General features: G+C 41.9%; 1 protein-coding gene across 1 annotated transcript in view; it reads left to right on the top strand.

Moving 5' to 3' along the window:
• Positions 1 to 17405, top strand: part of MUTYH (mutY DNA glycosylase) — a 132273-nt gene that overhangs the window by 93901 nt on the left and 20967 nt on the right. Inside the window, exons 9-10 of the mRNA XM_069232833.1 lie at positions 6295 to 6392; positions 12626 to 12770. Coding sequence (XP_069088934.1) covers positions 6295 to 6392; positions 12626 to 12770 — 243 coding nt within the window. The remainder of the gene's footprint in view (positions 1 to 6294; positions 6393 to 12625; positions 12771 to 17405) is intronic.

Raw genomic sequence — 17405 nt, 5'->3', positions numbered from 1 at the left:
GAAAAATATCCATGAGGAAATCTAGAATAACAGTAATGGAAACTCTACATGTAAACATAACCTCTGGCCATTTTGAGTGGTAATCTACAAGGACTAATGCATATTGCAGGATAGCAGGGAAATTCCTACAAGAGCCTGTAATAGCCAGACCCATTTTCTGCCTGGTGGACATTGACCAAAAACATTATGCATAGGTGGAATGGTGGTTTTACTAGACTTGTCTGAGGCAGAGGATGTCTTGCACTGTTTTACCCATAATTCAACTTCTACATTCATTCATGGCCTTTAGAAAATGTTTCACATTAGGTATTTCTCATAGAACATTTCCCTGTCTTTGGTGACGCTCATTAATGAGAATCTCTCTCATTCCCTCAGGAGGAACACACTTAAAGTTGTCATTACGGAACACCAAATCTCCCTCAACACTTAACTTGGATACAGAGTGAGAAAATGAACTAAGTCAGCCTTTTAGATTTTTTGTTTGAAGCTAAACTTCACATATGTTCTTTTTAACTAAGAGTTAGTTCCCCATCTTTAGCATTCTGTGAAAAACATTTATCCTTACACACATTTTGCCCTTGTATGGCATCAGTGCCACAGGCAACCACATCCAGTTTTTCATCAACCTTTCTTCCAGGGGGTTTAATGCAAAGTCTAGATAAACAGAAGACAGCTTAATATGGCAGATGCATGTTCAATATCAAAACTATATTCTTGAAGTTTAAAACATAGGGCCTGATTTAGAGTTTAGCGTAAGGGGTTACTCAGTCACAAACGTGACGGATATCTCGTCTGCCATATTACCGTCCCATTATATCCTATGAGAATCATAATACGGCGGACGGGATATCCGTCACATTTGTGCCAGAGTAACCCGTCTGCCAAACTCTAAGTCAGGCTCATAGTCTTAGAACTCATGCAGTGGTGGTGGTTCTTTCTCTAGTATTTGTACTAGGGCTTAAGGTCTGTGTGTTCCTCACATAAAATGCCTCAAATTATGTACAGACAATATGCATTCAAGCAACTCTTGTTTAGTGATGGAATATTGTCTTGCTTAAAGATATATTTCTGCAGACCACTGTCTTTGACAACAACCGCTCCCAATCCATGGGGGCTGGCATCAACTGTAAAGATACGTTTACCACTTAGAAAGGGTTGCAAGGTCAGTGCAGTCATTAGTTATCTTTTCATGCGCTCAAAGGCCTTATCTTTCTCTCTGTCCCACACAATCTCAGCATCTTTGTGAAAGATATTGTGCAGTGGGTCCAGCAATGTGGCAACGTTTTTAACAAATGTCCTGTAAAAGTCACAGAGACTGGCAAAATATTTAAATTTTTCTTTGTCATCTGGTGCAGGGGCTTCTCAGTTTGAATCCAGTAGATATTCTTTGGGAATTTCACCTTTGACTGAAATAATGTGACCAAAATTATCTACTTGGGCTTTGAACAACTTGCATAGAATTCTGAACCAAGCGTTCCTTAGATAATCTTCCACAAACTTCCTGCAGTATAATGAAATGCTCTTCAGTATTCCTTGTGAAGACAGGGGCATTTTCTTGGAAACATCTGCCTTTTGTTCCATATCATGTACAATATGGTACATCACACATTGAAAAACGGACGCCACTGGAGGTCAGTCGGAACGGAACCCTCTTTTACTGGAAAGCTCCTAAAGGTTTCGCAAAAGCATTGAGCGATCTGGATACTTTTGAAAGTTCAAGGTGATGGTATGCGCTGAAATGGTTTAAGGTTGAGAAGACGGTCGCAACACTCAGCATGGACAGCAGGTCTTTTATACTTGGGAAAAGTTGACTGTCAACTGTGATATTTATTATCATCCTTCAATTTTATTTGGTATGAAATCCCCTCATCTTCCCTCTGCTGTTATTGAACACTTCTGGAAGCAGGTTAGTGATTTGATTGCTTCTTCCTCCTTGGTGATAACCCTTACAGGACCTAAGTACAGGGAGTAAGTGTTATCTTCAGTAACTTTAATCACCCTGTCCTGCTATGCGCACACCATTCTTTACAACATAGATTTTTAATTTTGACTGATCTGTTTTTGAACAGTAGCTCTGAAGTATCCAAAGATGTTTATTCTATTACCATCTAACATTGGGTGCTGAAAGTCCAGTCACTTTAATAGCGAATAAAGACTCAAAGATCCTTTTAGATACAATAGCAAATAGTGTCGTGTGAACTCCAAGCACGGTTAGAGTACACGTCTGAGGTTTAGAAGGCTTCTCCTAAATAGATTAATCATCCTCTCGCAAAATTAGTACCAGCACCTTCCAGTCAAATAGTTCTTCGTTGTTCATTTCCAGTGATGGTTTCTTCTGAGATATGCAAGTTTCACTTTGCCATTTTTGTTGCTTTTGCTGTACACTCGAGTAAGGTGTCCTTGGTACTCTCTTTCTCATTGACTGCGGGAGATCCTCTGAAATCGCCCACGTGGAGCTACTGCCACACCTGTAACAAACAAACGCAGATGTGTTTCTATGGTGCTTATAAGAGCTCTCTTTGGTTTAATGTTGGTAAAGCAGGCTTCCTTGGTTGTATTTTAAACTTGTCTGTCATCATTGGCCTCTTTAACCCATGACGTGGATCGTTCAGTTGCGCTGGATGGAATTCGTAATGGGCCGAGCTGCATGACGTGGAGGAGGATAGCAGCAATAAGTTACTATAAATTATTGTAAATGGATTAATGAAGCGGGAGTAAGGTGAACCTCCAAACGTTACTGATGAAAACTTGACAAAACTGATAATGAGGAAGGAAGATCAGGAATTTTTATTTATTTAAGGTTTGGATGGAAATAAAACTGTTAATTTTGGTAAGGTGGACATTCCGAAAGCGAGAGAAGAATGAAAAACTCACTGTGGAGCAATGGGATTAAAAATCAACTTCATGGACAGGTCTCTAAAAATCACCACCTCAACATGTCTGTCCGCTGGCTGGAACACCCGTGTAATCGATTGTAACTAATTGGAAACAAAATGGCTCGCTGTAACCAAAGCGAGGCTTGATGTGCTGTGAGAAGGACTACGTAAAAAGACGTCTCTCATTAGAGGCGGGCGTACTGTTAACTAGGCAGGGCACTGAGCAGGGAGAAACTGAAGCCACAGTGAGAGTTCTTCAGTGCTTGGGAACTTCATTGCAAGTTGTGGTCTTCGTGTTGGAGGCACGCCTGTGGGCATGAATGGGGAGAGGAAAACAGATGATGCACATATTTAACAATACAATAAATATAACAGGCTGTGAAACTAGAATTACTATTTTGAAACTGGCAGGACAGTTTTCTGGTAGCAGTATGAACATCTGAATGCCAGTGATCCTGTGGACTGGCTCCTGCAATGGGAAGAGCTAGTCGTATTTTGTTTTCTGCCACACTTATTTTGATGACCTTTTATCTGGCACAGGGTGAAGGATGTGCATTGGATCTCCTGCTGCATTACATGTAACTTATGTATATAGTTGGCATTACTTTGTTGTGGGATACTGTTGTGGTACAACTATGTGTCTGCTCGATATCTGGTGTTATCTGTTTGGAACACAATGTTCAGATAGTTCCACGCACGACGCGCTGCTGCAAAGTAATAATAATGCTCCGAGAAACTGCTGCAGACACTCGAGAATTTGAATATTTATGTTCCATAATTGCTCCTTCATAACTTCGGTTGTTAGCCAGTTTCACAGGACTATTGTGCTAGAGATTTATCATTTGCTCATTCAGTTTTAACACAATTTGTTGGGAAACTAAAGAACTCTAGTCTCAAAGCCCCTGGAGGAGAGTCAGGCCACCTGGGGAACAACACTTGGAGCAGTTCAGAACTGCTATACACAGCCAGCATGTCCGAATGTTCGTCATTTCACGCTGGATTAAGTAAAGAATGTCCGTGTGGTGGGGATTAAATCTCTACCTGACTGTAATAAGCAAGCCTGATCCTCCTTGCTCTTCTGCAAAGACTGATTGGAAAAAATGTGAGTGGAGCAGAATCATGCATTCCACTGCACAATTTTCAAATACGCTGGCTAATAAAATGTATGCTTGGTATGAGTGAATGGCAGTAATTTAATGGTGCACCAAGCATGCCCAGCCCTGGACTGGGCTGATTGGAGAATTGCAGCTCTTGAAAGAAGCCAGCCCTGGGCACCCTTTGACAGTGCCCAATACTAGTAATGGCCTCCTAATTTTGGGAATTCTCATCAGAAATTCCTTATTGCACCAGTGGTCACCAGATGCTATGGATTCATGCCAGGAGTGCCGCATGTTGTGCTTGTGCTCTGAAGGCTGAAAGCTGCACGGTTCAGCTCCCTGAATCCCGAGCAAGGGGCTGCTACAAGCACCAGCACCCAGGCTGCAGGGTAAAGACGAGGGAGAGGCAGCTGCAGGAACATGTGAATGATGCAGTGGAGGCTGCACGCTCTTCACACTCACGCCCACATCCTCATCTCTCAGTCACAGTTTCAGCCACAAAGAAAAGGCAGCAGGAAGCTGTGCAGAAGTCTTGCCAGAACTTAGGCAAGAGATGTCACTGTAAGGCTGCCTTTCCTGGCACTAGAACCTGCCTTCACCCTTCACAATGGCCCTGTTAATATGGAGTAAAAGTTAAGATGCCTCACGCATCAGAATGTGTATTCGTCAGGGGTGTGAGCGGTCAGTAGGAGTACACAGAGAAGGGTGCTGGCTTCCTACTCTCCCCTTCTTTATCCTGTGTTGGGCCTGCGCTGCAGTTATCTCGGTGGAAGAGCCACCACTGTTTAATTGTCTATCTGTAACATTTATCCCATATCACCCTGATGCCTCCCTTTTACCAAAGTTCAGTAAATGCGCTGGGCCATGGTGGGTTGAAGTCCCTTTTGTGGTGTATTGCTGTGCATGATCCAGGTCCCGAAATGAGTCATTTCTTGATTCCACTGTATTTCCATAAGCTTGGCTGCGTAGTGTGATTGCACTTTTATACCAGTCAAATAGCCAATCTCTCTTGGTGATGCATCAGATGTCCCACATTATCGGCCATGTTACCCGTCTATGCACCTAGGGGTGTATTTATGCAAGGCTTGCGCTGCTGCAGCATAACTTTTTTTTATGCCAAGATGGCGCAGGCCTCTCAACCATATATTTGAGGCCACGCAAAGCCACATTGCGTAGCTTTGCATGGCCTCATAGATGTGGAGTAGGACAGAACAGCGCAAAGTCGCTGCGTTGCCTTTCTCTGCGCCAGGGAGAGGTTCCATGGGTGTTGCAGGGAGATTTCCCATGCAACACCTGTGATAACTTTCCAATCCCTCTTTTAATTTTATGTTGAACTCATTGGTTGGTATAATGAGAAAATTATGTGATCTGCAAAGATTGACAATGTATGTTCCAGTTCCCCAAAGGTAATTCCTGTGATTGCCTTATTACTGTGAAATTTTATCTCCATTACTTCAGCACTCTATCCTTGGAGTCATTTGGAAACTGCCTTGTTTTTCTTTTGATGATTGCATTACTTAAGGCCTATGTTTTAGGAGTTTTACTGCTGTGGGTGCATTGTAACTAGTCATTACAATTCTGGCTAATTATCTGAGGGACCCATTAAAGCAACACTCATTTCCTTAAGGACAAGCGGATTCTGTCAAATGCTTTTTCCACATCAAGTGTCATGCTCAGCATTGGTTTCTCGCATTTACCTAAATTTTCAATAATGTGAGTTACGTTGTTCTTTCCTTCCCGAATCCCAATTAATTGGGCATACCCAGAATATTACACAACTTTACATTTGTGTGACTAGGACTCTAGTACAGGGGTTCCCAACCTGTGGTCCGGGGAACGCTGGGGGTCCGCGAATCCTCCTCAGGGGGTCAGCGACTGTTTAGGAAATTAAATAAGATTAACAGATTAGGTCCCAAGCTTTCAGTAATGAGTCAGTGGGAGGTCCCCGGATTCCAATAATGAGTCAGTGGGGGTCCCTGGGTTCCAGTAATGATAACGTGGGGGTCCACAGAAGTGAAAAGGTGGGGAACCACTGCTCTAGTAAATAGTTTTGCATCCAGATTAATTAGGGCAGAAATTCCTTCTGACATCCAGTGTGCCTGCTCTTTACATGGTTTCAGATTTACTGGAAGATACACTTCAGCCTTAAGGTTTCTTTTATCCTACTGCTGTTCAAAAATAAGTTTTATATGAGTGGAACTGAAAACCACTATAATACTACTGGGCTTAGAATAACTCAGAGGCTTTAATAGTTTTAATAATGTATTCCCCCTTTATGGACAGTTGATTAAAGAGCTTATGTTTCCTTCCCATCATGTTAGGTGACAGGAGTTGTGGATGGGAACGTGGTCCGTGTCCTGTGCCGAGCCCGTGCCATTGGTGCTGACTCTGGGAGCCCCGCAGTCACAGACAGACTCTGGTAAGGCATTACTTTCTGTTTAAGGAAGAGTTAGTAGCCAGTAATGCAATAACTCCAGTTTATTAGCAAGCGACTTCCCAAAGCAGTCGGTCTGATCCTTCTTACCAGCCAGTTCCCCGAAGGCTCGATGAGAAACATTCCAGCCTCTGTCATTCCATGAATGCCCCATGGAATGGATGCACCAGTGCATTCCACGTTACACATCTCCCCCTTATACGTATTACAGCTGGAGGTAATCACGAAAAAAGTTAGAGCTAAAACAGCTACAATGATATGTATACATATTTGCACACGCTCACTGACTGGTGGGTGAATATCATACAGAAAGCAGCCTAATTATTGTTAGGGCAGCTGTGGTTGATTGCTGGTCCGAGATAAAAGAATTCACCATTTGTAATTGTCAAATCTTTTAGGGACTCGTACTGCTCTCCTTGATCTTCTGACCGCTTAGTTACTCCCTTCATCTTGCTCCTGAGATTAGGGTTCATATTGAGCTTTACCCCCAATTCCAACCCACTCACCCCCATATACAGTTACCATTATGCTTTTGGTCCATGCAGTTCCGCCTTTCAACTCAACATAATTCTTTCCAACTCTGACTCTTTTAACTCTTTTGCTGCTAGGCCTTTTCCCATTAGAATAGTAAGCCTTTTCAGCCCTGCCAACTTGTGAACATTTTCTACTGTGTGAGGAGGGACTTGGGCCTTGAAAGGGCGGGGCTTAGTGCTGAGCACAACCCGAGGCATTTTTAAATCACTGCCTCTAAGCCCGCCCCCTTCACCCCTCCAACACCAAAGCAAAATATTTGAGGCTGCCGCTGATGTCCGAGGAGGTTTCACATCTCGTAAGGGACATCGGTTGTGCAGAACGTCAAAACAATGAGCTGGAAACCTGCTCTCTGCAAGTTTCCAGCTCATTGTTTGCATTCAGTGGTATTGACTCCTCATCGGGTAACCATGTTATGGGAGCAAATATCGTGTAACACACAGTGGCGCCGTGTGAGTTGGAAGATCTGTTTTTGGCTATTTGCGTAGTTTGCACTTAGACCTCTATAAGGTTTTTTTTCTACATAAGGTGTCCACATCAAATTCTGTCCTTTTTCCAACATTCTGGGGATTGCAAAAGCACCCTGGGTTTGTAGATTCCCCCTGAGGGAACTGAGAAAATATATAAATTATAACTACGTTTTGGGGGTTTGGGAAAAATAAGAAATTAGCGCTCCACAAAGAAGTGTGTGTGTTTTTTCCCCTAAAAATGGCAAAAACTAAAGGTTTGCTGGACTAAAGTCACCATTTTCCAGGCTTTCAGGAACATGCAGAGCTGAATCAAAAAACCTATTTTCTTAGCCACAGTTTTGGCATATTTAAAAGAGGTAGCCAGTTTTTCCTAATTTTTGTACTTTCAACCAGCTAGTGGTGGAGACCAGGGTGAAATCCATGGGTGATCCAAGAAAGCTATAGATTTCTGAGAAGTAGACAAAATTCAGCAAGGAGTCGTTTGTGTAGATCCCTCTAAGTTTTCCTATATAAACGAACTGTTGTACTAAGAAAACATTGAAAATGAGTAGGAAAAACAGCTATTTATGACATTTTCATTTGCAACTTCTTGTCACGATGGCCGATTTACAAAAGCAATATATTCTTATGTCCGCTTCACCCTTCTGGTTGTGGGTATATATATGGTTTGTAGGTTTTCAAAAAACCTAAGGTACTAAGCCAACAACTGAACTACACCTTACAATGATTTTTCATTGTGTAGCGGGTACAGATCAATTCACATGGTAAAATATAAAGAGTGAAAAACGAGTATCAAGGAAATCTGCACATTTCTGGAATAGACACTAAATACAGAGTTTAGGAGCAGTGATTATTTGTCCATCTCTGAATTTGTGGGCATCCATATCCATTGAATGTGATTCAGAGAGCATTTTTCAAAATGTCCTTTTTCTTAAATACTGGCTTACATTTGGAAGGCACAAATGCAAAGAAATACAATTGATATTAACAAATTAAGTGATACCTTACTTGTGTGGGTAGGCCGACTGCCTGCCACAGGAAAGGGCTCAAAACACAACACGGACACATCACATTTTCTGCTGAAAACTGACACTTTTTGTGCAGTGTGGCTAGCTATGGATTTTGGACCGTAGCTCAGCGGCCAGCTGGGAAACCTAGCAAACCTGTACATTTTTTAAAACAAGACAACTAGGGGAATCCACGGTGGGGTGAGGTTTTCTACCCAGAAGCCCTAGCAAACCTGAAAGTTTGACTAAAAACACACATTTTCCTTACATTTCTGTGAGGAAAACGTCTGAAATCTGTGGGGAGCTGCACATTTCCTAGCACTTACCAGCCCCCAAGTTTCCCTATTAAAAATTGTACCTCAATTGTGTGGGTAGGTCTAGTGCCCGCAACAGGAAAGCCCCCAAAATAAAATGTGGAGATATATATCTTTCCTTTCACTAAATTGAACTGATTTGGCAATGTGGTTGCAGCGTATATTTGGCTGAGGATTGACGGTCACCCAGGGAAACTTACCAAACCCAGATGCTTCTAAAAACTAGACAGCCAGTGGAGTTTAGGGCAGTGTACCTCACGTGGATCCCACAAAGTTTTCTTACTCATAATGCCCTGTAAACCTTAAACTTTGCCTAAAAATGCACATTTTCCTTGCATTTCTTTGACCTAAATGTTTGGGCTCAGTACAAATCCACAAAATTCCTACTACCCAGCATTCCCCCACTTGTCCCGATAAAAATGCTACCCCACATGTGTTGTTGAGTTGTTCCCCGAGGAAGATTTTGGGTCATTTTCTCTGCAACAATGTAATTGCAGACAAAAAAAGAGCCTCTGATTCTGGGGAAGCTCTTCCCTAACTCCCAGGTCTGAAATAAATAAAAGGAAACCCCTCTAGTGAGAGCGCCAGAGGGATTTCCTGCCTCTGGTGCACAGACATGCTTGAGCCATCCGCAGCACCTTAGCACTGGTGCTGGGGATGGCTCAGTCACGTCCATAGCACCCAAAAGGTTAACGTGGTCAGAAGACATTTCTTTATCCTTTTTGCACACACCAGAGATATTGATCCTTATTTGCCCTACTCCAGTGTCCAACCCCCTCACACCTCCCTTTTTTTCTCTGATTATCTATTATATGCACCCTGCCTTTGACTCACTCTGACCGCTACACCAACAAGTTTTTCAAAGCCGTCCTAGTCGCTGGGCATACCCATCCTACTTAGGGCAACAAACTAAAGTATGCAAAAGTGAGGGATGGAATGCTTGCTTTAACCTCAGCCACTGTACATAAGTGTATTCTTGGTGATAGCGGAGGAGTAACATTGTCAAATGTGATGCTTTCTTTCACAAACATATTTGTTTCCCAACTGTAATTTGGTCTATGATGCTCTATTGTTTTTCAGATTTTGGTCTTTCCCACTCAGTCATGTAGTGGAGATTGGCTACTTAACAGTACTTCACAATATTGGGAAACTCAGTCCCCATTTTCTCATCAGCAGCCTCACCCGATGCTGAGTGAGGCTTGTCTTTTTCCATACCCAGGTACATTGTTTACCCCTCTCTGAGTTTTTCATCAGCGTTAGAGAAGGGAAGTGCAAAGGAAGGGTCTGAAATAAGAAACAAGATCTACGGACTGTTGTCATCTAAATCTGTCCAGCCGGGAGAGACCTCCCATAATCCATGACTCTAATCACTCTTCATTGTTATTCTTTTATATTTTCTCACATTAATATTTAATAGTTCAAATAGTCAGAGAATAATGGGTTTCCTTTTAGAAACATGCCTACCCGAGTACTTTAGCAGAACAGTATTGGTTGTCCGATGCTTTGCTGCACTTTTGAGCCCCCTTGGGCGCCCCTTCGTGTTCCACATAGTTGGAAGGGCACTTGTGTGCAGCAAGTGCTCTAACAAATGCTGTGCAAAACCAGCTGATGCTTAGATCTCATTCTGCAGAATGGACATGTTACCTTTAGGGAACATCTGGCTTAGAAACCTGCAAACTAATCAAGTTCTTTAATGTATGCAGTAGAAATCATTCTATTTAATTACCTCCAGATAGAATTGTCACTAAATTGCTTTTTTGCATTCTAAAGCCAAAGCAGATCCGCAGCATGTATCTCATATTCCTCTGGCGTGAACTTGCAAGACTGGCACACAGGCCTCCTTTGGGTGCTCTTTTACCCTGCTGTGTGGACCTTAACATTACCACTGACTCCAGCTTTGGCTGTTTTTGAGGATCTTTGTTCCCCATGATCCTGTCCTCATTGACTATTTGATCTGTGTTGCAGTAGTGCTAAAGGGTTTTACTTTGGTATGGATATATGATAAGTGCTCTCCTATTCAATAAGTATTGAATGCAATGGAGAAAAGCACCCGTCTTAGGAAACTATCACTAAATGTGTACACTCCACGCAACACATCTTGTAGGCACCTCCAAGATTCATTATTACACATTTACAATACCTATTCATTATACAACTATGTGCACAGGTTTAGTATTTTTTTTTTAAAGAATTAGGAAGGTCTCCCAAAAACCAACTATATGTGCTGAAGCGCCGAGAAATCCTAGCTGTTACTTCAAACTAAATAGTGGATTTCGCACCTTAGGTTGATGGATCGACGCAACATTGGATTGAGGGGATGTCAATGATGACTGTCTAAGTAATCAACAATAATCAAAATAATCAATAATCCAAACACTAAACAATAACCACAACAGTTTATTAAGAAGGATTATGAATTTATTTCCTTATATTAACAGTGCTAGTGTCACGAAAATAACTCAAACATAAGTGATAAGCATATAGAATCAATAATGGTTGATTAGAACGTCGTATTTATCTGAGTTTAAACAAAGCAAATTATCTCGCGTATCATAACACTGATTAACAACGCCAATATTTGCAACAGTGATATTTTATGCGTTTGGGCCAAAGATCAAAGAATGTCAATATAAATCATGAGCATGTAAAAATAAATTCCCTCACTAACCACAAATTAGCATTAACATGTTGGACTTCATGTGAAAAGAATTTAGAAACACAGATTTAGAAAAACACACTAACTCTGGTTATTATAAAAATTATCATCATCATTATGCATCAATTAATCAATAAGTTGCAGCTGGTATCTGTAAAACAAAATAAGACACATATAACAATTCAGTTTCATACATTACCCATAGAAAACAACATGCAGTTTACTTCAGCAAGGGGACACCATCAGGAATGTCTTCATAGGGTCTGGCCTACATCGACAGCTAAACCCACATCGCTAATATGACTCGAACCACCATTAAGAATTCCCTCAATCCACACGAATGAAAATGAAGAAGAATAACTAAAAGAATGCTTCCCCAGAACAAATGACAGAATGTTATATTAAGTCTTGAAAAGTTTGCGATTGGTCAGTATATGGGGTGTTTTACACATCAGCCAATGGGCCACTATTAGATAATCAAAAGTACACTGACTGCAGTATTAACTAGGACACAATTATAACAGTAACTTCTCCTTTTCCGTCTCTTCTGTGGCTCCATTGTTCCATCTCGTCAAAACATCTCTTCTCAGGAAGAAACGTCTTAATGTGTAACAACCACTGTGACAAATTTTAAACAATAGAACAGTCAAACTCGTATAATGACTTAATAAATCTGACCTTGTAAGACCTAACGCAGCAATCCACTAGGTGTAGCGGTTTACACATCTATAAGCTATTAATCACACTTTTTTTAGGTAAGCATTGAACAACGGAAAATAACTGCAATTTTAACTGAAGATTTGCTTAAGCAGTGAACAAAATGAATTATGGTGACCATTTACAAAAGTCACCCGTTTTCACATGTTAGTTCATCAATGATCAGTACATTATTGATTGGCAAAGAAATCATTAAAAATTTCCGCTCCTGCTTATGCTTGACCATCTCTTCTCTTTGAAGACATTGGTGCGATCTTCTGATATCCTATAATTCCTTTTTTAACTTAAACCTTTCATCTGTGGCAGCCTCTTTCTGAGTGTCTCGGTGTCGGAGTTTCAGTATGAACTTCTCCAAAGTGAAGTGTTTCTGGCTAGTGCCGTCTCTGATTATTGATTTATTGAATCTTGTTTTTGGTAGCTGTCAGCTATACCCTCCATTGAAGTGTATCCATGTTTTTGGCAACAAATTAAGTTGCGTTCTTGTGTCTTACATGCCCCTAACCAGACTTCTTCTACTCCATAGGCACCTAGCCAATGCACTAGTGGATCCCTCCAGGCCAGGGGACTTCAATCAAGCTCTAATGGAGCTGGGTGCAATGGTGTGCACCCCCAAAGCTGCTCTCTGTCAGGAGTGCCCTATAAAGAGCCTTTGTCGGGCTTATGGACGGGTACAGTATGAACTTCCTTTTGGGTCTAGGTAGCAGTCAATAGATTGTCACCATTGTTTATATATTAAGTTTAATCGGAATACCAAACTTAAGAGGATATGTTTTCATCTTTAAACCCTAAGCAGTGCAGATCTTTCGGTTATTTCATTCGGCACCACCCATTAGGTAGCGCTCCTTACTTAAGAAACAATTTTGCTGGAGAAAAAAAATCACTTGTTTCAAGAAGGAGGGATGCATGTATCTCCATGAGTAAAATTTGATGGGTTAGGCCCAACAGTTAATGTGTTAGTTCCCATGAAAGTCTATGGACTACTGACAACTCACATGCAATAAGCAAAACTAAATGTGTCTTAATTCACATTTATCTAATTATTTTTATTTAAGATTTTTATGTAGGTCACCTGCACTTGGAGGCATTTTGGCAGTTTACAAAAAAATTGATGGTTTCCGTAGTAACATAGAGGGAGCAAGAGAAAGCAATATAAAAAAAATACGTATGCGAGATATCGACTAACAGGAAGTAAGAATGAGATGAATGCTCAATATATAGCTGATTTTAAATTTGATCAAGAAACAGTATATTTTGTGCTCTCAGCTGGAGGGTAGTAAGGATGTCTAAAGATAAGCTTGTGTACGTTGGGTCTGGCTTAACACAAAAAGATTTATTTTGGCTGGCCTAACACAAATTTTTTTTGGGATAATGCAACTATATTTAGTTTAGGAAGGGGACAGTTGATTTTAAGATGCTTTCTGGAGGCAATACTGTGTTCAGTTATTAAGTGAAAGTGAGTTCCAAGACTTGGGTAGCAAATGCTATGAATCTACAGTGCCCTATGAGATGTTTAGCTATGGAGGCTTCTCACCTGAGAAACAGATTCAAAAGGTAGGGGGAATTGTTTTAGAATATTGCTTTGTAAGTAACTCAGCAAAGTATTACATACATCAATGTGTTTAATGACAGCCAATAGAAGGTGTAGTCAATTTTGTTTCTAGATGTAATCAATGTACCCTCTGAGTGGAGAGTTGTTCTGATAGGTTATTGTAGAGCGCCTGTTATTAATATATGTCAGTTTGGAGACAAAGAACTTTAATTTTAGATGGCTTGCATATATGTGTTTATTTTTTCTTAGGGGAATGGAGAAAGAGATTACCAAATTTTGCCACATTGTTGATTTGAGATATGAATTTCGGAGTGGTTGAGAGTGAGACAGAGAAGTCACCTAGTTTTAGAGAATCAAATATTGGCCATTCATTTTGCACAGGAGCAAGGGGAGAAACCCTATTTTCAGTGGTTGGGAGCAGGAAATTTTTAGAAATCCAGTTTTGAAGAATAATTGAGTAGGGGCAGGGTGTAGGTGTAGTGATGTAATCAGTAACTTCTTTTCAGGTTTATTTGCATGTCATCAGCATATTGATGGAATGACACACCTCCATTTCCAAGGATCAGTATTAGGGGCTCCTGATACATTGGTTTGCCGCCTTTACCTACCCCAGGCCCTCACACTCCTAAATCGTCAGACTACTCACTTACCTTGGACTCAGACACCTATCCTGCCTATTCAACCGGCCTCTATTCAGGCATCTATGCCCCTTGTTTTAAGTTACACGAAAAAGTGATTGATGTAATGCTTGAATTAATCTCAGCCACTGGTAATAACTTGTGGCCACATCCCAGTCCATTGTTATTTTGCTCACCATGTCACCTTATTTTGAGTTCTGGATCGCTTGTGTTCCAATTCACATGAGGACCAGCTTGCCAGTTCGGGCTGGACTGTTCCTTTTGGAGCAGGGTCAAGACTGATTTGCATATAGCTGGATCCGAACTGAGGTGGCATAGAGTGCACATTAATGATGGACTAGGATGCTTTGTCACCCTAAATAGGACAGAACCAAGCTATATTCAGCCGATGCACCCATAACATGGGCGAAACCGGACCTGAGTTGCTTGTTTTCTGGTTCAAGTAGGACCTAGCTTGGCAGTTCGGCTGGACAGTTCCTATTGGAGCAGGGTCAAGACTGATTGGCATATAGCTGGGTCTAAACTGAGGTGGCATGGTGTGCAAAATAATGATTGACTTGGCAGCGGCTGTGTGTAATTACCAGTGGCTGAGATTTATTCAAGCATTCCATCCATCACTTTTGTATACTACAATGAAAACAGTAAACTGACTCATCCACTGCATATAGCTGCCACCTTATGCCCCCTTCCGCTCTAGATTTATTGGAAATGAGTAGGATCAGCAGGTACCGCTCCAACCACCACCTCTGTACTTCTGTTTCAGTTCGGGGTCTGAAAAATGCACTCCGCTGTAGCCACCTTACATGAGTCGCAAATTATAGCTCCCCAGTGCTTTTTGACCTCTACTTCATTCCCTCCTTTTCACTGCTGCTGTCTTCTGCTCTGCATCTCTAGGATCCCTTCTGCCACTCAAATGCCAAAATTCATTTACTCACAATGTGCTATTGCTCTGCTACAAGGATAGCGTTGTGTGGAAGACAACTTTATTGATAAGGCTCCTTCCTTATTCCCTGTACTTGCCCTTTCTTGTCCTCCCTTCTGGCTCTCGCTTCCATTACTCCTGACCCCTAGTAGTGTTTTGAGTCAACCTTATGATAGTGTAAAACAGACGTTCCTCTGCCTGTTGCAATCAGTTGTCCCCCTTCCTTAATCTTTTAAACACATCCTACCATCAACGCGGTTGACCAGGACATCCTTCTACCTAACACGTGATACTTAGGAATCATGGGCTGGTGAGTACGCTGAATGGTCATTCGCTATGTCGGGATGCTCTGCCTAATTGCTCACTTCCCTCTGCCGGTAGCTCTGATCCAGGTCCCTTTGCTCGGCGGCACCTACACCTCACTATGTGACATAATATTCTCATTTTGCTTTCCTTGCCACCTATTGATGATTGGCACCCAAGTGTTCTTCTACTTCCCATCCCTTGCTCTGCATTTCCATACATTGGCTTTGCACTGATTAATGTACAGCCACATCCGAAACCACTGTGCTCTACTTTTCCATCTTGATGTCCCACAACAGCACCCTCTCTCTATCATCACCCTTCCACAGATGTCATACTTTCTTAACCCTGCCCACACTCAGGAGGGAAACCCAAAAGCAGCATGCCCTGCTCCCTGCTGCCCCTCCGCCCATGTGCCTGCCAATACTTCAGCCTCGCTAAAGGAAACCATCCAACTTTGCTAAGTTAGTTCCGTTTCACTTTCCTGTACCCTGCACTCCTATGTACTTTGACAGACACAAAGCTTGTGCTTTTTGTGATGAGCCGTCTACAATTTCTTTCTTCATTCAAATCTACATATTGCGTTGCCATACTAAAAAAAAATAGAGGGCCTGATTTAGATATTGGTGGCGGTGTTACTCCGTCACAGCGGTGACAGATATCCTGTCTGCCGAATTCTAAATTCTATTCTGTCTAAATCAGGCCCTTAGTCCTCGCTCTATACAGAGCCTGCCATACTCTGCTCGCCAATTCAGTATCGCCTCACTTCCTCTAACTTCCTCAGTTCTCTGGCTGTCCCAGATCATTTTTTTTGTCCTCCACTACCCTGAACCCTGTACCCCTCAACATTAGAAGTCAATCTTAATAAAATCATTGTGAGCAGCTCAAGAACGTTTTAGCATCTTCAAACCAGGCGTAAGTAACTCTGTACTCCTGTAGCTGTGGCTCCCCCTTAGCACTTGGTGTGCAATAGCATTGTTAACTTCCATGCAGTCTGACATCACCCTCTCTACCATGCTCATTTATTGTTGCCATTTTTCAAATGTACATGGTTCTCTGTAACTTATTTTTTGAAACACAGATATATACATTAACCCCACTTTTTGCAAGTGATACAGTTTAACTACACAGGTACAAGTGAGGGTAAGATTAGAACATCCCTGATGGGTAGACTGCATTCTGGATTGCTGATCGAGAGCGCTCCGTGATAGAGTGGAGGCCTAGCATGCCCTCAGTTGCAGATATCAGGAAAGGTACCCTGTCAACGAAGAAAGAAGCCTGGATGCACACAAGGAAGCATCTATGAGCCCGCCTCAGAGGGCTGGCGGCTATATCTGCAACATTGCCCATGTTTTGTGTTTGAAAGTCCTCACAAACCTCAGCAAGACCTAACATGGGACAACATGAGTGGAAATAGGCGTGGCAATGCAGCGTGGGAACAGAACAGGGCAGCACAGGGACAGGATTGTCAACCTGAGCATATGGTCCATCCTAAAGCATGTGATCATTTTTTGAAATGATCCCCCTCCCCCCTCACCCCCCGGTCACCACTGCTCTGTAGGTAACGTAATGCAGATGCATATGAAGTAGATCTGGCCCATCCTACTGGAATAATATGTAAAAATAATTACAGTGCAGACATGGGCAGCACCCTTGGCCCCAAGTGCAAGAGTCTGGCGCCTGAGGTGGCACAATCAGTTCAAAGAACACAGGTGCAGTTTGTCCTCATGGACATTGCTTGGTGCCCCACTCCCTTGTTTTCAATCACTGTTTTTAGTTACACTAATAATTAATTATATATTATTCACTCTTAGTGTAGTAAAAAAAAATTTAGTACAGTTAACTGGAAAATGACCCTCCTTGGTAGCTAAGGCAAGTAAAAAACACTTTT

Source organism: Pleurodeles waltl, chromosome 4_2 (genome assembly GCF_031143425.1).
Source record: "Pleurodeles waltl isolate 20211129_DDA chromosome 4_2, aPleWal1.hap1.20221129, whole genome shotgun sequence".
Classification (NCBI taxonomy): Eukaryota; Metazoa; Chordata; class Amphibia; order Caudata; family Salamandridae; genus Pleurodeles; species Pleurodeles waltl.
This window is presented reverse-complemented; position numbering and strand designations above follow the sequence as displayed.